This window comes from Neoarius graeffei, chromosome 7 (assembly GCF_027579695.1).
Source record: "Neoarius graeffei isolate fNeoGra1 chromosome 7, fNeoGra1.pri, whole genome shotgun sequence".
NCBI lineage: Eukaryota > Metazoa > Chordata > Actinopteri > Siluriformes > Ariidae > Neoarius > Neoarius graeffei.
The window spans coordinates 47,990,119-48,011,221 of record NC_083575.1 but is presented as its reverse complement, the minus strand read 5'-3'; the positions used below and the strand labels follow the sequence as shown (position 1 = coordinate 48,011,221).

The following is a 21,103-nucleotide window of genomic DNA, read 5'->3' as shown; positions in this document are numbered from 1 at the left end:
CTGGGTTTGTACAAAACACTTTGGGTGGCCTTCAACAAGCTTCTCACAATATTTTCCCAGAATTTTTGCTTATTCCTTCTCATAGGCCTCCTTGTTCAGACATACTTTTTCAATATAGTCCACAATTTTTCTTTATGGGGAAAAAGTGAATTCAAAAACATTCGAACAGTTCAGTTTTTGTTTCATCTGACCAGAGATGATGACTCCAAATGGATGGTGATCACCTGCAAACTTCAGTCTGAATTATTTTATGCTGGTTTTGGGGTAGCAGCTTTTGCCTTGCACAATAGCCTTTCAAGCCACATGATATACAACTCTCCTAATGGTGGATGTACAGATTTTAGGACCTGATGCCAACCCCAACTCCTTCACCAGTGCCTATGATGATGTCGTCTTCAGCTGAAACTTTTGGACCAAATTTCGTTCATCCCTGGGAGTTAATATGTGCCTTTTTCCTGAAGGATGCAGTCTCTGTGTGGTCCCAAGACTTGTATATTTACATACAATTGTTTGTACAGATGTTCATGGTACCATCTGTTGTTGGTAACTTGCTCCTTAAGAGGAATCAGACTTGTTGAGGTCTACCTTTTTTCTGAAGTCTTGGCTGAGTTGCTTGCTGAGTTTTTCTGTGCCGTCAAGGGCAAAAATGCATTGTGTCTAAAAGTAGGCCCTTTTACAGCCCAGTTAACTCCTAATCAGAAGATTTATATTAATTTCTGGAATGTTCCAGACAGTTTAAAGATACAGTCAGCTTTGTGTACCGTATGTAAACTTTTGACCCACGACAATTCTGTTGTGAATTAAAGCTGAAATGTGAGGTGGAGATGTGAGATTGAATATCTTTAGCTTAGGTGTATGTAAATCTTTTTGGCTTCAACTGTAAATATGTAGGAGATTCCTCATGATTTGTAATGGTCTTAGTGGTATCTTTATACACAGAGAATTAGAGTATATCATGATGTACCTGCTTGAACTCTGCTTTTTCTCTTCGCTCCTTTATCCTTGACAGGAACGAAATAATCGTCTGAGGAAGAGTCGGGATCTGAGTGCCAGTCACACTGACCTAGCGCATTGAAGCTCTGCATAGCATGTGGTGGTGAAATTGAGAGGGTTCAAGTGAGGGCACGGACTGAGGCAACTTCTACACCCTTCTCTCAACCTCGACTCTTATTTTTCCGTAGGAAGCCCTTTACAGACATTTTACCTTTACTTGCTTTTACTTTCCAGAACTAAGCAAACAATTTGTAACTTGTGTAATGTCTTTGGACAACACTAGAAATTATACGATCACCTGCTGAATAAGTGGAACTAACAATCATGCATTCTCAACCCACTCCCAGACCCAAAAGTGTGAGTACTGAAATGCATTTTGCAATGCACCTGTGAACCTGCAGGTCAAACTCATCAAATAAAATTTAACGTGGCACATTATTCAGGCTCAGGCTAGGGATTTACACATTCATTGCACTTTCAACCCAATAATTAATGTTTTGTCTGTCCTTTTATTTTTTTATTAGTTTTTATCATCTCTTTGTCTCACGTGTGTGTGTGTGTGTGTGTGTAGGATATGGTAACCTGACTGTGATTTTGGATGTGTGCGTCTAGTTGTGGGAAATGTGCTTTATTCCTATTTGTTAATTTTTTACCCAGTTCATTTTTAGTAACATTAGACATTCAGCTTCATAAGTTTGTCCTGCGGCGGCACGGTGGTGTAGTGGTTAGCGCTGTCGCCTCACAGCAAGAAGGTCCGGGTTCGAGCCCCGTGGCCGGCGAGGGCCTTTCTGTGCGGAGTTTGCATGTTCTCCCCGTGTCCGCGTGGGTTTCCTCCGGGTGCTCCGGTTTCCCCCACAGTCCAAAGACATGCAGGTTAGGTTAACTGGTGACTCTAAATTGACCGTAGGTGTGAATGTGAGTGTGAATGGTTGTTTGTCTCTGTGTCAGCCCTGTGATGACCTGGCGACTTGTCCAGGGTGTACCCCGCCTTTCGCCCGTAGTCAGCTGGGATAGGCTCCAGCTTGCCTGCGACCCTGTAGAACAGGATAAAGCGGCTAGAGATAATGAGATGAGAGAAGTTTGTCCTGCTTTTCCTGGATTTTTTTTTTTTTTGTAAATTATGACCCACACCTGTTTTTAAGGTTTCTGTTTACATTCTGTAACGTTTATTACGGCATCAGATTTATTTTTTCCCCTTTTGTTGTTTTTTTTTTTTTTTTTGAGACCCAGCCTACCCAAGAAGCCTTACATGATCCTCTAACCAGATGTTTTTCTTTCAAATGTCCATGATTAAGAATGTGGATAAAACATTTAAGTACCAAGGAAAACTGCACTTCACTGGTTTCATGGAGAAAAGGCTTTTCTTCCAGTTGTTGTCAGCTGAGTTTTTACTTCTTTATCTGTTACATGTTTTAAATATAAAGTTATACAGATGGATGGAGGTGAGTTGATGGACTGGTTCTATTTAACTTGTGACTATCTTCTCATATTGTTCATATATCTGTTTAAAGAAAATATTTTGAAAAAGATTATTGAAGAAATGTGTATTGCCTCTTTTCATCAACTCTGGTTGATTGGTTGAGGGAGAGCTAAAGTTACAGTTACAATAGATGGTTGAATGTGCACTGTATCTTTGAACAGTCATGCAGTAGGTTACGTAATCTGAGACTGACCAAATCAGATCTTTTATTTGTAATGGAGATGGTTTACTGATTGGTAAGTCAGTTACTCTTAACAATATTGCAGTGATACCAGTCCTTTTATCCAAAGAGTGAACCATTTTTCTAAGAATAAAAATAAACCACTGAAGGCACGGTTCAACTCCACAAACATCTGTCAGGAAAATGAATAAAGTTCATGCAGGTTTGTTATCCGCTGTGCGTATGTTTTCAGCATTGGGCTGCTTCTCTGCATCTGACAAAGTGCAATATTGTAGCTGCTTTGTGTTTTGTTCTGTTTGACCTATAAAAATGACATTCTACTGACAAAAGCTGCTTGGCTTGGTGTCTTTTGTCAATAAATTTGTAATTTAAAAATGAACCTATCTTCATTATTATATGTACCTGATATAAATACATCTTACTGATATTTCAAGTTACGGGTGATGTTACATGCTAAGTATCTGTTTTTAATGCATTTGTGGGATAAGTCATTCATTTTGAAGGCAGAAATGACTTTGGTTAAAGATGTAAAGAGAGAATTTTATTTTAATAAGGTTGCTGATCAGCTTTTAAATGGTGTAGATGTTGATGCATTTCTGTTTGTGGGGTTACTGACACAGGAATGTTGTATGCAGTAGGCTCGTACCGAGGAGATTCCATAATTTTATGTGACACACAGCTCCCCCCCCCCCCAAAAAAAAAAAAAAAAAAAATCATCACATTAGTTAATATCTCAAGCATTAAATGGTCTCTTGATTGTTCTAAATTGTTGTTAAATGAGCAACAGTACTGTGCAAAAGTCTTGGGCACCCTATTTTTTTTCGTACAAACTTATAGATTTCTATTTTATGACTACTACATTGAGTCGGTACAAAAACATTTTAGAGTCCAAAAGTTCGTTTTCCAGCAGAAAATTAAATGTTACAGAAAAAAAAATGTTTGAATCTGAGCAGCATATTACATAAGACACCACTTTCAGATTAAAAAGAAAACATAATGAAGGCTGCTGGGTTTTGGTGCAAAATTAGGAAGCAAGTGTGACAGTTAAAGTGTCCAGAAGAACTGTGGTTGGTTCTGTAAGATGTTCAGTAAAACCTACAGCTCATTTCCTTATAAAACTGTATCAACTGTGCCTGATTGAGGGTTGATTACTGCAATAGCCTTTTCACAGGTCTTCCAAAAAAGACCATTAAAGAGCTTCAACTAATCCAAAATGCAGCAGCAAGGGTTCTTACAAGAACAAAAAGGGTAGTCCATATCACTCCAATCCTAAGGTCTCTGCACTGGCTCCCAGTGAGCTATAGAATTGACTTTAAGGCATTACTTCTTCTATTTAAAACATTAAATGGGATGGGACCCAGCTACCTACTGGATATGTTTCAATTATATGCACCAACTAGGTCTCTAAGATCACAGGAGAAAAACTTGCTAGTAATACCAGCTGTCAAAACGAAGTGTGGTGAAGCAGCCTTTAGTTGCTATGCTGCTAAGCTTTGGAACCAACTTCCAGATGAGATCAAAAATGCTCCTACTGTTGTTAGTTTTAAATCCAGGCTCAAGACAAAGCTGTTTTCAGATGCTTTCACTTGATTCATTTTTACCTAAAGTGTAATTAATTTCCTTTAACATAATTTCTTTTAATTTTGATTTTAATGATTTTACTTTAATTCTTTATTTTAATTTCTTTTTAATTTTGGATTTTAATGATTTCACTTTTACTTTAATTCTTTGTTACTGTTCTTATGCTTTTATTTTTTGTGAAGCACATTAAATTGCCTGTGTGTATGAAATGCGCTATACAAATAAACTTGCCTTGCCTTGCCTGAGACTACTATTTTTTTTTTTTAAAGCAAAGGATCGTCTCACACCAGTTATTGACTTTTTGTTTCATTTATTATGGCTTATTGCTGTTTATAGTATTTTTTTAATGTTGCAACATTTCATTATTTTTAAGCCATTTCTTTGGTCTACAGCATTTCTTTACATGTGCCAAAGACTTTTGCACACAACTGTCTACCATTGAAAACATGATGGCTCAAAGTGAAGGGTGTTCTGAACTTTAATCGTTCGTACCAGTGCTGCTGTTTGACTCACGATAAAATCAGGAAGTGTTTTTGGGGTTAACACCCCCATTTTGTTTGCTTTGTACTGCTTCATATGTCACAAGGGATTGAAGTTTGGTTGTGTGACTGTACTGTACTTGTAAAATGACACAACTGAATAAACATAAAACCTCTCCCAAATCACTTTGAGATCAACAGAATTCAGTTGGACTTCAGGTCAAATCAGCCATACTGTACATTAACTCAAAAGTTGTCAATCTGCAGGAGTTTTCCCTTTTTACACAGTTCTAACATCACAGTTACACCTTTTATGCAATGCCAGTTTTTTTATTGGCTGGTATTTCTTACCAGTTTTCCATCAATATTTTTCCACTGGGAAATACATCTCATACTTTTTCATTTGCTCTGTGAGCCATTCGATGTGGTAAGTATATGATATTACTGTTTTGTATTTTAACTTTGGTACAACATTTGACCTTGTGTCATGGAAACCTGTTCACAAAAGAGAAATCAAAGGCTAAGGAGTTGCAGAAAAGTAGTCTCATCTCATCTCATTATCTGTAGCCGCTTTATCCTGTTCTACAGGGTCGCAGGCAAGCTGGAGCCTATCCCAGCTGACTATGGGCGAAAGGCGGGGTACACCCTGGACAAGTCGCCAGGTCATCACAGGGCTGACACATAGACACAGACAACCATTCACACTCACACCTACGGTCAATTTAGAGTCACCAGTTAACCATGTCTTTGGACTGTGGGGGAAACCGGAGCACCCGGAGGAAACCCACGCGGACACGGGGAGAACATGCAAACTCCACACAGAAAGGCCCTCGCCGGCCCCGGGGCTCGAACCCAGGACCTTCTTGCTGTGAGGCGACAGCGCTAACCACTACACCACCGTGCCGCCCTCAGAAAAGTAGTATTTTATTAAATCAAATAAAAGTTGAGTCAATTGAGCCTCCAACATAAAATGTATCTGAATGTATGCATTGTTATTTTTCGTGATGTTTTTAAATGTGAAAAATGGTCACAAATCTGAGATTTAGTTGGGGTTTCTCATATGGGTAAAATAACTTCAGCACTAAACATATGAGTAATTACAGACGGCTCCTGAACTGAGCTTTACATCAAAAACAAGAAGAGCAACACAAACAGGCATTAATGGCTCCCTTGTTGTACATAAGAAATTAATTTTTTTTCCTACTTTAATAAGGACCATGTCATTTCTAACAATTAATAGAACTTGAAGCAATAAGGATGGGTTATTTGTTGGAAATGAGCTCATACACTATGGACTAAGTTCTGCAGGGGCAGGTTTTATACCTGTTTCAGATTCATCTCTTTTTCATTTGCTCTGTGGGCCATTCGATGTGGTAAGTATATGATACTGTTTTGTATTTTAACTTTAGTACAACATTTGACGGTGGCGTAGTGGTTAGCGCTGTCGCCTCACAGCAAGAAGGTCCGGGTTCGAGCCCCGTGGCCGGCGAGAGCCTTTCTGTGTGGAGTTTGCATGTTCTCCCCGTGTCCGCGTGGGTTTCCTCTGGGTGCTCCGGTTTCCCCCACAGTCCAAAGACATGCAGGTTAGGTTAACTGGTGACTCTAAATTGACCGTAGGTGTGAATGTGAGTGTGAATGGTGGTCTGTGTCTATGTGTCAGCCCTGTGATGACCTGGCGACTTGTCCAGGGTGTACCCCGCCTTTCGCCTGTAGTCAGCTGGGATAGGCTCCAGCTTGCCTGCGACCCTGTAGAAGGATAAAGCAGCTAGAGATAATGAGATGACAACATTTGACCTTGTGTCATGGAAACCTGTTTGCAAAAGAGAAATCAAAGGCTAAGGAGTTGCAGAAAAGTAGCATTTTATTAAATCAAATAAAAGTCGAATCAATCTGCAGTGTGAACCAAACCACTGCTCATGGAGTTTTCCCTTTTTACACAGTTCTAACATCACAGTTACACCTTTTATGCAATGCTAGTTTTCTTATTGGCTGGTATTTCTTACCAGTTTTCCATCAATATTTTTCCACTGGGAAATGTATTTCATACTTTGTTAAACTTAGTTTCCACCACTAGTTCCAAACTTTCAGCATGACTTGCAAAAATGTTTAGCAATAAAAACCTTTGAATGAAATCAAATTTCTTCACTTTCCTTGTTTACTTTTCCGCCTCCTTATTTTGTCTGCTGTGTGGGCTAAACATCTCCCACTGCCTCATCTGTCACAATGGATTGAAGTTTGGTTGCGTGACTGCTCTGTACTTGTAAAACTGCACATACCTAAATAAACATAAAACCTCTCCCAAATCACTTTGGAGATGAACAGAATTCAGTTGGCCTTCAGGTCAAATCAGCCATACTTCAAAGCTGAATTATTTTATTACTTTAATAATAAAAATTATATTTTATTATATCTTTTAAAGTCAACTTCATTGCTTTGTTTAATGTGTGATTATTAAAAAAATTATTTATATAACACTTGTGATAAACGATTATGCAGCTAAACCACAGACCAACTGCCTGCATTTTTAATATCAGCAGCCAGCTCGGGTCCATTTCTACATAACCCCTTTTTTTCTTTAGGTTTCCAAGGAAAAGATTTGTGAAAGTGGACTTGGTTAAATATTTATCTGCTCTCTTGCATGTTTAAAATTTACATTGTTTATTTTTTAGCTGTAACAAATTAAAAAAATTGAAAGAAAAAAAATTGACACGACCAACATACAAATCACATGTACCATGCACAAAACATTACAAAAATAGAAAACTGACACGTCCTAAAACAGTACAGTGCTTCTATTTACTCAGATAAATAATAGGTTTCCTTTAATACTAACTGTAGGAAACATTCAGGAGTGAAAGGAGAAGACCAGATGACCTTTTCAGGTGACAGGTGGGTTTACATGCTGAGCACAAATCAGGGTTTTACAGCTTTAATGTGGATCTCAGAGACACGAGGTCAGAACACAACCTCTTCATTACTAAGGGGAACAAGATATAAAGCAGATAAGCACAGTTCAGACCAACATAACATTTCTTAAATGACTAATGAATTCTCAATTTCAGGCTTAAAAATACCTAAACATTCCACAAACACCAAAGATCCTTAGAGAACAGAAAATGATCAAACTAAAATGTACAAAAGCATTTCAATCATCTTTGGTTAGAATTGATGAAAATATAGGATTTTAGCTCAGCTTGGGATGGGTAGCAAATGTATCATTATTTCTTAATTTATATATTGACAAGTCAAAGGACTTGCAAAGTATCCAGTCAAATAAAACAAGAAAAAGTGACAAAAACAAACAAACAAACAAAAACCCCAACCCCACACCACTCTGCGTATTGTCTTAAGGGCATTTCAAAAATCACGTTTAATAAGGCACCCTTTCTCTTTCAGCTAAATCAGGACTGAAAAAAAATATATAGTTATGAAGTATTTACATATTTACACACATGTAGTGCTCCAACAATAATAATATGACTAACAACTAAATGTGTACATTTATGAGGCTTGCTCTTCTTCATGAAATGTTTTACACATCCTTGACACAAACCCCCCTCATAAATCCTTTTTAGGATCAACCATTCCTACTGCAGCATGCCCAGGGTCACATCACAGGCATTCCTTCAAGTCCTTTTCATGAAATAAAAGGCTCTCATTTGACATACTGCTGCAGCTAAACCATGTTTTAGGGTTCAGTGAGTCTGATCACTTACACAGAGCACTGCTGAATCAGGAACAGCCATTCATTGTAAACAAAGACTAAAGATGCATCCAACACACACACACACACGCTGTCAAAGTGCAATACAACGATAAGAGGGCGAAGACGGCATATTAGGGTCACTATAGGTTTTATTTTAAAAAAAGCAGACCAAAAAAAAAAAAAAAAACACGCCTCGATTTCTGAGATTAATTTTCCCCAAGTTGAAAATATACAGGGGGCAGGTTCAGAAATTCCGAGATTAAGTCACAAATTTGCAAGGAAAAAGACAAAAATGACTAATCTCAGACATATTAGAGAGAGAATATCCAAGTTTTTCCTCTCCTGACTTTCCAACTTTAATCTCAAATTGAGGTTTCCTCCCAGCTCCACACACACACACACACGTGTGTAAAATAAGCAAAAATATTAAGTTTATCTTCCAGTGTTGAAAATCTTGCTTGCTTCGCTCATTCATGACTATGTTCACCACTTGAAGATAAACTTCACATCTTTGCACCACCATGTACTATCAATATACATCCCACTATAATTTAATTTATATAAATCAAATCACACACACACCCCTAAATTGGCCCTAATATACCATCCTAGAGGGCCAATACAACTGACTGGATATATATGAGTGATTCCACGCTTATGGGTACTGAAATGGGGACATGAACTTATTTTTAAAAATTCACCTAAAACCATTTCTTTTTTTACCATCAGGTCACAAAACATGTAATCTTTAATGAATGATATGTTAAAAGATAACTTTAATTTTCTGAGATGTAATAAAAACATTTATATGCCAAAGTCAGAACGTAACAGAAGTGTTGTGGACATATATATTCTCAATTTTAACAATGTAGAATTACTTTTTGAAACATAGGAAGGTGATGTTTTAGCAAATATAATTAATAAACATGTGTAGTAGAATAAACATACACATTCTTTCAATAAGATTAACATGGTATATAGCTAGATTGTAATTCATTTGTAACAGACGCGAGATGGACAATCATAACAGAAGTAATGTAACAGACATCATTTTGGAACTCATAGGCTTGACTTTGGCATATAAATATGTTTTTATTACATCTCAGAAAATTAAAGTTATCTTTTAACATATCATTCATTAAAGATTACATGTTTTGTGACCTGATGGTAAAAAAAAGAAATGGTTTTAGGTGAATTTTTAAAAATAAGTTCATGTCCCCATTTCAGTACCCATAAGCGTGGAATCACTCATATATATATATATATATATATATATATATATATATATATAAATAAAATAAGGGGGGGGGGATCTCATTGCCTCTGGCCTGCTCATTCGGGACAAATTCATACAAAAGTACTGTTCAAAAAAGTTTGGACACACCTAATTCATACATTTTTTTTCTTTATTTTTATTTAATTAAAATACACTTCATGTTTTAAAGTAATGATGGATGTCGTTTCTCTTAGTTGAACAGAACAGTTCTTGATATATCGATTACTACAGTTGTGGAATAGGGCTATTTACTGCATTTTTATTTACTGTACATCTAAAATATGAAACATGTATTTCCTTTTGACACTTTTGTTTATCACATAATTCCATACATGTTCCATGTGTTATTTCATAGTTATGTCTTCAGTATTATTTTACAATGTAGAAAAAAGTCAAAATACAGAAAAACCTATGAATGAGTAGGGGTGTCCAAAATTTTAACTAGTACTGTATGTATATTAAAACTATATTTCTGCAAAGCTGCTTTGTGACAAATGTATTATTAAACACACTGTACAAATAGAATTGAAGATCTAACCAAAGGAAGGGGATTAAATACCGCAGTCGAGTTTATCAAAGCGTGCATTTAACCCAAACATGTACCTTTCATTCTGAATAGGTCTTGAAAATATTCCTAGATATGTATTCAATATAAAAACATTTTGCATGCATTTAATTGAACATGGACTGTGGTCACAAATAAAATATTTTTATTCAGCTTTAATGAACTGGGAAGTGATATGAAGTGGAAAAAAATTACTATGGCAGTAGAATTAAAAAAAATAAATAATAAACATTTTAAAATGAAAAAACAGTGGTAGTCAGTCACCTGCTGTGCTGGACTCCGTACTACAAAGTCTGTTGTACTGGGGGAGGGGAAAAAAAAAAATCCAGATGTGGGAGGTGAAAGATAGCAGAATGTACCAGAGTGGATGGTTGCACTGGAGTTATTTAAGCACTCTTCAAGCATGATCAAAGCATATTCAAGATGTACAGCTGTACACACAAACACAACAGAGACCGAACTATAAAAACATCAATACTTTGTTGACAAGCCTTCTCACCATAAATAACACGTTCTGAACCTATAGACACAAACGTACAATGCCGAAGCATATAGCTTGTACTATGAGAGCAATAAGATGCTTCTGGTTTCTAACGGGACGTACAGTCACTTAAAATACTGAACTATGACCAAGGCTAAATCGACCTTTAAAGCCCATAGCAGAAACTGCAACTGATTTAGGCTCCGTTTAGTTTAACTGACTTAACTTTCAGTATTTATACATTGCATGGCATTTCAAAGAAAAATCTACTTGAGGTTTTATGGGTAATGTGTCTGTGGAAATGTAAGGCACTAAAGTCACAGGAATTAAATCCCATAAAACATCCTACTTTATTTCAAGGTGCCCAGAGGAATCTTACTGAAACAGTCGAGATTGTCCTTGTGTTGTCCAGTATATTCTTGTGATTATCTTGTGTACAGAACTGAAACCCTAGTATAATCATGCAGTCAGGCTAAGCAGCCCACCTCTAGCACAAAACAATAAGCTGATACCATACCAGAGATGTGAATACTCAGCATGTGTCTATGCCACAGACTTCTTTACACTTTCATTCTCATTAACTGCTCCAGTTAAATTTCCCTGGTTTACTCCTTACTTATTTTCCCCCCAAATGTGACAGACAGAAAGAGAAGGATATAGGTGGATTTTTTTTTTTTAAGAAAACAAGTTGCATGAAGAGTTTTAGCAGGGAGGGGTTCCTCAGGAACACAGCATCATGCTTACAGTTTCATGAAAGGACCAAAGTGTTGTGGCGCTCTGAGTTTGGGTGAAGAGCAGGAGCTGGAGGAGAGAGAAGGAGAGGTGGAGAATGGAGGGGAGGATGACAGCGCATCTGCATTTAGTGAGAAGACGGTGGAAATGGCTACGTCCACGATGCCTTGGCACAGCTCCGGGTAGAGTTTCCTAAAAAGTAGAGGAGGAGAACATTTTCACAATGCTGACAACAAGAACTAAATGAATTATGTTACTCACGATGCGCACACTCTTCAACAGAAAGAACAGGATGAACATTTTAGAAAGGGAATTGCACACTAAAGGAGATCAGTTTAACATGGCAACCTTAGACAATTTAAAGGAACAATTTGAACTTCCCTGCGACCCTGCAGAACAGGATAAAGTGGCTAGAGATAATTTGAACTTCTATTCTCAGAATTATAAAATATGGTTTCTAGAAATGGCCCAAACCTTCTCAGCTGTTCAAACTTAAGAGGAGGTTATTGGAATACTGAGAAACCTATGAAAACACACTATACTGTATAACCACAAATATGTGAACACCTGACCAACATACCCATATGTACTTGTTGAACATCCCATTCTAAAGTTTCCCCCGCCACCACCCCATTTGCTGCCACTCTTCTGGAAAGGCTGTCCACTAGGCTTTACAATGTGGCTGTGGGAATTTATACCCATTCAGCCACAAGAGCATTAATGAGGTCAGGTAACGTCATCACGTGAGGAGACCTGGGGTGCCGTCAGGGTTCCAGTCCACCCCAAAAGTGTTCAGTGAAGCTGAGGTCAGTGTACTGTCCAGGACACTCAAGTTCATTCACTTCAAACTTTGGCAAACCCTGCTGTCACAGAGCCGTCATCGTCATGCTGGAATATGTTTTAGATCCAGTGAAGGGAAATTGTAATGCTACATCATACATTCTATACAACTGTGTGCTTGCAACTTTGTGGTACCAGTTTGGAGAAAAATCACATATGGATGTGATGGTCAGGTGTCCAAATACATTTGGCCATAGTGTAGATCAGTAGGACCCTGTTAAAGTAAGAGCCCACCACTGTAAGGGTAGAATGACAGTAACTAGAGAAATATTTCTTAGTTGAAGGAGGAGGGAAGAAGCAGATACTCTTTTCCAAAATATCTGTAAAGAACTGACTGTGCACATGCAGGAGCTCCGTTGATCTCAATCAGCCACACTTTAAAGCTCTCGTCCAGCATAAAGTCAAAACCGAAAAGCTGGAAGCTCTGGTAGGATAGGTGCTTCGTGCTGATTGCTGGTTCAATGCACATAAGGCAGCCCCTGTGAAATAAGGACAGATATGTACCATGAACGAAATACTGTAGAGTAATGAACTAGAAATTTTGAACAGCTTTAACAACTGTAAAACTACTAGGTCACATACAAAAGCTTACAGGTATTTATGGCTGCATACTATGTACAAAAGACTTTGTGATTATACAGCTACTGCAACTGTGGTGTGCTCATTAAAATATTAAAAACAAACCAAATCAATGTGGCATGGTTTACGATATGGTTATTTGATCATCTTTAACGTCTCAAATCAAGATGTTCACAGCATCAAAAATGTAACTTGTGATGGTGCTCTTAAAGCACCCTTTTGTTTTATTTATATTGAGAATATAATACAATAATGATTAAAAATGCATGTAAGGAATTATTTCATCACTCTCACAGAAGATGAAGCTTGCTTAGTCAAACAGATGATTGTAATGAGTGACTGTAAGCTACCCATCATACCTTATTATCTGTTTGATCTGAGGTAAGATGGAGGTCTCCATGGAAACGTTGTGAACGTTCAGCAGGTAGTGTCTGAACTCGTCGAAGAACATCTCATTGCCCTCCTCGTAGCGGCCGTAGTTCTGCGAGTGCTCCTTCTGGATGCAGTGATTGGTCAGGTGGCTGGTCATGTCCTGCAGGTCTGAGCTGTTGTACGGCTCGGAGGACGTCCTCAGCACTCCCTCACGGTACAGGTAAATGTTGTACTGATGGTCCACAAGCACCCAACTCCTTCACACAGAGGATTAACACGTTATAAACCACCGAGCTTTTCTCCTGCTTTGTGCATGAAGTTCACAATGACTACACAGACAAAATCCAAGAGGTTGTCTCTCTTACCTTATATCAAATTTGCGATGACCAGGTTCCAACAGCAGTGGCTGCTCCAGATACTTCTGAATGACATGAACTTGTCCCTGATTATCAATGAACTCAAGCAACTGGTTTGCATCCTGAGAGATCAAGATTCCAGCACCTAATGTTTATAAAAAAATAAAAAATAAAAAAGGGATCTTAAAAGGATTCAAACTGGAATGCCATTATACTTTAATGGATAACCATAAAAAAAGCTCTGATTTCCAATCGATATTATCAACTAATTCCCATCCCTCGGAAGAGAGAGGGGAAAGGGGGGGGGGGGGGGGGGGGGGGGAAGAACCCCCCGCCCCCCCCCCAAAAAAACCCAAACCCCTACATCTTCATTCGAACAGAATACTGTGAATTGTACAAAAATAGCCAAGCAGGCCTAAATGTTCTTGGGGGGGAACCATGTATACAAAAGCTATTTTATTAGGCCTATATACATAACTATTCATCTGGAAACATGCAAATTTCTTAGTCATCTGTTTTCAAGGTATAGCCTACTTAATTAGGGGAAAAAATGTTTAATCCATCTTGATTACTCAAATATAGCATATATGCAATGTTAATATAACAAATATAGGGGGCTGCAAAAGTAGGCATACAGTAAGGATTATACACAAACAGCAGCAGCAGGATGACTTCTACTTTCAGCAGGATGGGCACCACCGCACTCGATGTGCATGCGCTACTTGACAAAGAATTTCCCCAACAGGTGGACTGAATGTCAGGGAGCCGTTGACTGGCCACCACGTTCGCTGGATCTCACCCCTATGGACTTCTTTTTCTGGGGATGTGTAAAAGATTGGGTTTTCGCACACAAGCCATGTTCTGTTGATGCCATGATTCAGTTCATACGGGAGGCTTGCCAGGAAATTGATGCTGATAAAGACCTTTGTGCCAGTGTGCGTCCACACTCGACTAGCGGAGTGTGTGAATGCTGGGGGCAAACAGTTTGAACATTTGAGGAATTAGTGTATTTATTATTGATGTGTTTGTATAATCAATAAAATAACATTTTGTGTGAACGGTTTGTTTTTCATTACTGTATACCTACTTTTGCAGCCCCTGTATTTTAGGATACTTTATATAGGAACACTACAAAAAAAAATTATTTCACTTCAAACTAAAAAACACAACGTGTCCATATATACCATTAACGTATCTGTACAACTGAAACTGACTATGAAAAGAGCTGAACATCTGTTTGACACGCTATACTACTCTGCTCGGGTCAGCTGATTGTTGAGATTTGTGGCATTCCAAATGTGTTTTCCCAACAGTGGAGATGCACTGTGCCCTCTAGTGGACAAACTACACAACACTCATAACATGGATTTAAAAGAAAAAAAAAATCCATCTTCCATCACTCTGTTCCTTTTTAAATTTTTCATTTATTGGCAGTTACAAATGTCAATACCAATTTATAGGCAATTATATTAGTATTCTGATTTATTGGTTGGGTTCTTATTTAAGCAGGGCCCCCCAAAAAAAGAACAATTTGTAAAACGGTCACAGGTACATTTTTCACAGAGCCACAGCTTTCAGTTTAATGCTATCCCTGGTCTAACATATGATTCAACACCTACTGGGATTGACAAGTATTTGGAAAGTTAAAATAGTGTTAAAGTAGTTAAACATTCAACTATGTGGTACTGTGGCCCACCAAGAAACTCACAATGCTAAAGCTATACCATGAAGAAGGTTCAAGACACTAACTGCATTTGTTTTTATATGCGAGCTGTGAATGGGTTTTTGATCTGTCCTCACCTTTTGCTCCAGCAGATGATTTAGCAATCCACACTGTTCCCTCCCCGTTTTCCTTTTTGGCATTATAGGAGGCCAGAAAGACCTCACGCTCATCTGTCTTTGGGTTGTTCTTCAAATGGCTGATGCCATTGGTTGCAGGAGCAACAGGGGTGTTGAGGTTGGTTGGATAAATAATGTATGACTCAGGGAACCAGTTACAGGAGTCTTTCAGCTCTGGACAAGTCTTTATTAACCTGCAGGTAAAAGATGATGTTCAATGAAATGTATTTGAGGTGTAACTTTTCTATTTCATTACAGAGTTTGTAAAAAAAAATTACAGAAGAGAGCTGTAGATACATTTTCAAATGTTTATAATGAAAATGAATTGAATCCAGATACTTATACAAAATGAATCAAAGACCTCCACTGCTCAAAAAACAAGGGAACACATAAAAATCACACATCGGATCTCGATGAATGAATTATTCAAGTTGAAAATATTCACCGTTCTACATTGTATAAATTTGTCAAGAACAAAATGACAACAACGGTCAATGGAAACTAAAATCATGAACCCATTGAGGGCTGGATTCAAAATCACACTGAAAATCAAAGTAAAACATTGAAAAAAAGTCACAGGCTGATCCAACGTGCATGAATTTCATCACAGCAACTCAATGTGACAGTAGCATGTACGGCCCCCACCTGACTGTATGCACTCCCGATAACGTCCGGGCATGCTTCCGATGAGTTGGTGGATGGTGTCCTGGGGTATCTCCTCCCAGACCTGGATCAGGGCATCAGTGAGCTCCTGGACAGTCTGTAGCAGTACTTGGCGGATGCACCAGTACATAATGTCCCATAGGTGCTCAATTGGATTTAAGTCGGGAATGCAAGGGCCAGTTAATAGCATCAGTGCCTTCATCATCCAGGAACTGCCTAAACACTCTAGCTAAATGAGGCCTAGCATTGTCCTGCACCAGGAGGAACTCCGAGCCCACTGCACCAGCATAAGGTTTGACAATCATTCTGAGGATTTCATCCCAGTATGTAACCAGTCAGGGTACTGTTGGCTATGACATGGAGGTCTGTGCAATCCTCCAAAGATATGCTTCCCTAGACCATCACTGACCCACCACCAAACCGGTCACGCTAGATGATGTTACAGGGAGTATAACACTCACTACAGCATCTCCAGACTCTTTCACGCCCGTTGCATGTGCTCAGTGTAAACCTGCGAAGAGAACAGGGAGCCATTGATGAACCTACCAAATCTGGTGTTCTCTGGTGAACACCAATCAAGCTGCACGGTGCTGGGCTGCAAGCACAGGTCCTACTATAGGACATCGGGCCCTCATGCAGTCCGTTTCTGAGAGCTTGGTCAGAAGCATGCACACCAGTAGCCTGCTGGAAGTCATTTTGTAGGGCTCTGACAGTGCTCTTCCTCGCACATAGGAGCAGATACCAGTCCTGCTGCTGGGTTGGCGCCCTTCGACAGCCCTGTCCAGTTTGCCTCATGTAAGGGCAGGTCTCCTCCATGCTCTTGAGACTGTGCTGGGACACAGCAAACCTTCTTGCGATCACGTGTATGGAAGTGCCATCCTGAAGGAACTTGTGCAACCTGAGTGGGAAGCAGGTACCACCTCATGCTATCAGTATTGACAAGGACACTAGCAAAACACAAATCTAGAGAAGAATTAGTCAGGAAGGATAAACAGAGAGCAACTGTCTGTGGCCACCACATGAAACCCCCCCAAAAGGGAATGGGTTATCTTGCTTTTGCCTCTCCATTGCACCTGTTGTCACTTCACTTGCACCAAAGCAGGTGAAACTGATTCACAATCACTTGTGCTTCCTAAATGGACAGATTGAGATCCCTGAAGTTTAACTGACTTGGTGTTTGACTAATGATTAAAGTGTTGCCTTAATTTTTTTTTCTTTGAGCAATGTAAAAAAAAAAAAGCTGAAGAATGAATTCCTACTTGACCAGAGATGCTTTACGACACAGCTTGTCTGCTCCTCGATAATAGTTGACCAACTGCATTAGTCCTGGTTCATGGCCTGTAAAAGAAACACAGTGGGAATTATTTTGGGAGAGCTGCACAAATGTGTTTAACATGTAAATGCCATTTTCTGAAGAATTATACAGTTAGTCATTAACCTCTGCTGTTGTGCAGTAGGACAGGACAATCTCACAGAGGCCGTAATGTTAAGGCACCTTAATGTAAATGGAGTTGAAAGGAGCCCAAGATGCTGGATATTTACAGAGCATTAAAGACAAGTCAGACAGCATCATCATGATAATACAGGATGAAATGGATATGGGCTTTTTAGCAGTGAGCATAATCTGATGCACCGGTCTCAGAGTATCAGGGCTGATATTAAATCAAGGCTAGCAGCAAGTACTAGAGTGTTCCTGAAGTAGGTCTGAGAGATTTCTGATGCAACCCACAGATGTAATTTATGCCTTGACTGTCAATAACGTTGACTGCTACATACATTCAGCACATACATGACACAGTTGCATTAAATCACACGTTCATCATGATTACTTGCCAATAGAAATTGCAAAGGGTCATCTCGGTTACAAAGGACGACATTTTTAGATCAGTGTCAGCTGATAGAGTTCCGACACTGGCACCGCATCAACAATACAAAAGAGATGGATTGGTGGAAATTATATGTTAGGTTCCCCACCACCTCCTCCTCCTCCTCATGGCTCTTGCCCCTTTTCACCAACACAAACCAAGTGCCAATTGGAGTTGTGAACTTTCTAAGAACCGGTTTGCTTTTCCACAAGCTAGAGAGCCATGCCATTACGTCACTGTATATGTCTTTGCTTTCCCAGCAATGTTAGCACCAAGCACAACAATGACAAACTACACTACCGTTCAAATGTTTGGGGTCACCCAGACAATTTTGTGTTTTACATGAAAAGTCACACTTTTATTTACCACCATAAGTTGTAAAATGGTGGCATGGTGGTGTAGTGGTTAGCGCTGTCGCCTCACAGAAAGAAGGTCCGGGTTCGAGCCCCGTGGCCGGCGAGGGCCTTTCTGTGCGGAGTTTGCATGTTCTCCCCGTGTCCGCGTGGGTTTCCTCCGGGTGCTCCGGTTTCCCCCACAGTCCAAAGACATGCAGGTTAGGTTAACTGGTGACTCTAAATTGACCGTAGGTGTGAATGTGAGTGTGAATGGTTGTCTGTGTCTATGTGTCAACCCTGTGATGACCTGGCGACTTGTCCAGGGTGTACCCCGCCTTTCGCCCGTAGTCAGCTGGGATAGGCTCCAGCTTGCCTGCGACCCTGTAGAACAGGATAAAGCGGCTACAGATAATGAGATAAGTTGTAAAATGAATAGAAAATATAGTCAAGACATTTTTCTGGCCATTTTGAGCATTTAATCGATCCCACAAATGTGATGCTCCAGAAACTCAATCTGCTCAAAGGAAGGTCAGTTTTATAGCTTCTCTAAAGAGCTCAACTGTTTTCAGCTGTGCTAACATGATTGTACAAGGGTTTTCTAATCATCCATTAGCCTTCTGAGGCAATGAGCAAACACATTGTACCATTAGAACACTGGAGTGAGAGTTGCTGGAAATGGGCCTCTATACACCTATGGAGATATTGCACCAAAAACCAGACATTTGCAGCTAGAATAGTCATTTACCACATTAGCAATGTATAGAGTGGATTTCTGATTAGTTAAGTGATCTTCATTGAAAAGAACAGTGCTTTTCTTTCAAAAATAAGGACATTTCAAAGTGACCCCAAACTTTTGAATGGTAGTGTAATATATATATATTTTTTAAACTGGTGGTCATAGAGTTTTAGTTGGTCATGATAATCCCATCCCCAGCCACAGTTGTTGGTTCTCGGCCAGCAGGTCCTAGCCGGTTGTTTGGCAGTTGAAACATGAACTGGTTTGAGATTAGGCACCAGCTCCGAACCAGCCCTGGGTGGAAACGGAGTGTTTGTGGGGTTCCTCCTGGTTCTCCAGCTCTCTAAAACAAGCCAGTAGGTGGATTGTTCTTGAATGTGTGCACGGTGCTCCATTCATGGTGCATTCCTGACTCCTCATGGGTTCGAGACCCTGACCAGGATACTGTGTGCCTTTCCAACAGTTTCTCGAAGAAAGTGCATCACTGTTCACAGGAATAAATTGAGTAGACAAATAATCTATGCAAGAGTTTTCAAAAAATACACACACACATTTTACCTAGGCGTCCAAACGGAAGGCGGTTCCTCTCTCCAAGCATCAAGTTAAATCTCGGATTGTCCTTTTTCAGTCGTTTCCATTTTCCAGTAGAGATGAGGATCTTGGAGACTTCAGCATACACGCTGCTGTTGTCATCTCTTAATACAAACGTGTACATGAGTGTAGGGTTACTCATAACAGCCTGCTATCACTAAAACACACACACGACTAAGAGTACCGGCGTCCTGTCCGGCCTTTACACTCTTACACACACCGGACACTTAGCACGCTAGCTAAAACACTAGCTACTGTTATCTGTCTCCTCGCAAACTATCCTGACCCTGGTGTTTCATGGCTTCTTTGGAGAAACAAGAAACTTTCTCCCTTTTTTTGCACTCGTAGCAAACTAACTGCCCGTCTCTCTGGAGTATTCCGGTTTTATTCTGAATAAGCTCTGGCTCCGGTGATTAGCGGCGGTGCATCCTGCGGGTCTGTCTGGGTGTGGTGACTCCTCCACTCTGCTTTAGCCACTCACAGCTAACGGAGTGAATAAACAGCACAGCAGCTCCCACAGAGGGCTCCTCTGATTATCCACGAATCTGAGCTACAATACGAAGTACAAAAGCGATTTCTGAGATCAGAAAAAAAGCCCGGATTTAAAATATCCAGGCATTAGTCGAGCAAATGTGCTGTTCCCGTTTAACGGTGTAGAAAATCCTCACCAGCAGCAGCATTTCTTTATCCCAGCTCAACTGTCAGGATGTGTGGAGAAGGTTGCCAAGTGTGAGCCTCAAAAACACTCCAATTAATACTCATACGCTCTTAGCCCAGTACCAAATGTCAAGACCTGCCCTTTCACACCACATCATAGATAGATAGATAATTTATTGAGCCTGATAGAAATTTCAGAATTTCAGTAGTGTAGTGGTTAGCGCTGTCGCCCCACAGCAAGAAGGTCCGGGTTCGAGCCCCGTGGCCGGCGAGGGCCTTTCTGTGTGGAGTTTGCATGTTCTCCCCATGTCCGCGTGGGTTTCCTCCGGGTGCTCCGGTTTCCCCCACAGTCCAAAGACATGCAGGTTAGGTTAACTGGTGACTCTAAATTGACCGTAGGTGTGAATGTGAGTGTGAATGGTTGTCTGTGTCTATGTGTCAGCCCTGTGATGACCTGGCGACCTGGTGTACCCCGCCTTTTGCCCGTAGTCAGCTGGGATAGGCTCCAGCTTGCCTGCGACCCTGTAGAACAGGATAAAGCGGCTACAGATAATGAGATGAGAAGGATATTACAAAAGACTATGTTTTATTAAGTATATACGGCATATCCTTTAGGTGGCACGGTGGTGTAATGGTTAGCACTGTTGCCTCGCAGCAAGAAGGTCCTGGGTTCGCGACCGGCAAGGGCCTTTCTGTGTGGAGTTTGCATGCTGTCTGTGTGGGTTTCCTCCGGGTGCTCCGGTTTCCCCCAAAGACATGCAGGTTAGGCTAATTGATAGGTCTAAATTTACCGTAG

General features: G+C 39.9%; 2 protein-coding genes across 4 annotated transcripts in view; one reads left to right on the top strand and one right to left on the bottom strand.

Annotated features, from left to right (window-relative positions):
* Positions 1–1,788, top strand: part of klc1a (kinesin light chain 1a) — a 54,740-nt gene extending 52,952 nt beyond the window's left edge. For both annotated transcript variants that reach the window (XM_060925826.1, XM_060925827.1), the window contains one exon: positions 1,010–1,788. In XM_060925826.1, the coding sequence (XP_060781809.1) occupies positions 1,010–1,075 (66 nt within the window). In that variant the 3' untranslated portion in view covers positions 1,076–1,788. The remainder of the gene's footprint in view (positions 1–1,009) is intronic.
* Positions 1,789–6,557: 4,769 nt separating this feature from the next.
* Positions 6,558–20,362, bottom strand: ttl (tubulin tyrosine ligase). 2 transcript variants are annotated; one of them, XM_060925825.1, is made up of 9 exons: positions 20,319–20,362; positions 19,618–19,754; positions 17,383–17,461; positions 15,422–15,654; positions 13,631–13,766; positions 13,253–13,522; positions 12,650–12,793; positions 11,487–11,666; positions 6,558–7,691 (listed from the first exon to the last, which is right to left on the bottom strand). In XM_060925825.1, exons 2-9 carry the CDS (start codon positions 19,655–19,657, stop codon positions 7,670–7,672), a joined length of 1,104 nt encoding a protein of 367 aa, XP_060781808.1. In that variant the 5' UTR covers positions 19,658–19,754; positions 20,319–20,362; the 3' UTR covers positions 6,558–7,669. The 2 variants fall into 2 exon arrangements, with proteins under 2 accessions (XP_060781808.1, XP_060781807.1); XM_060925824.1 differs by having other exon boundaries at positions 19,618–20,348.
* Between the last annotated feature and the right edge of the window lie 741 nt (positions 20,363–21,103).

What these genes read in the sequence shown, in the direction of transcription:
- ttl (XM_060925824.1), bottom strand. Translation starts at nt 19,792, where the DNA reads ATGAGTAACCCTACACTCATGTACACGTTTGTATTAAGAGATGACAAC. An exon ending in CGTAAAGCATCTCTGGTCAA is followed by an intron (nt 15,655 to 17,382) that starts GTAGGAATTCAT and finishes TTTTACCTGCAG; the next exon opens with GTTAATAAAGACTTGTCCAG. An exon ending in ATCATCTGCTGGAGCAAAAG is followed by an intron (nt 13,767 to 15,421) that starts GTGAGGACAGAT and finishes TATAAACATTAG; the next exon opens with GTGCTGGAATCTTGATCTCT.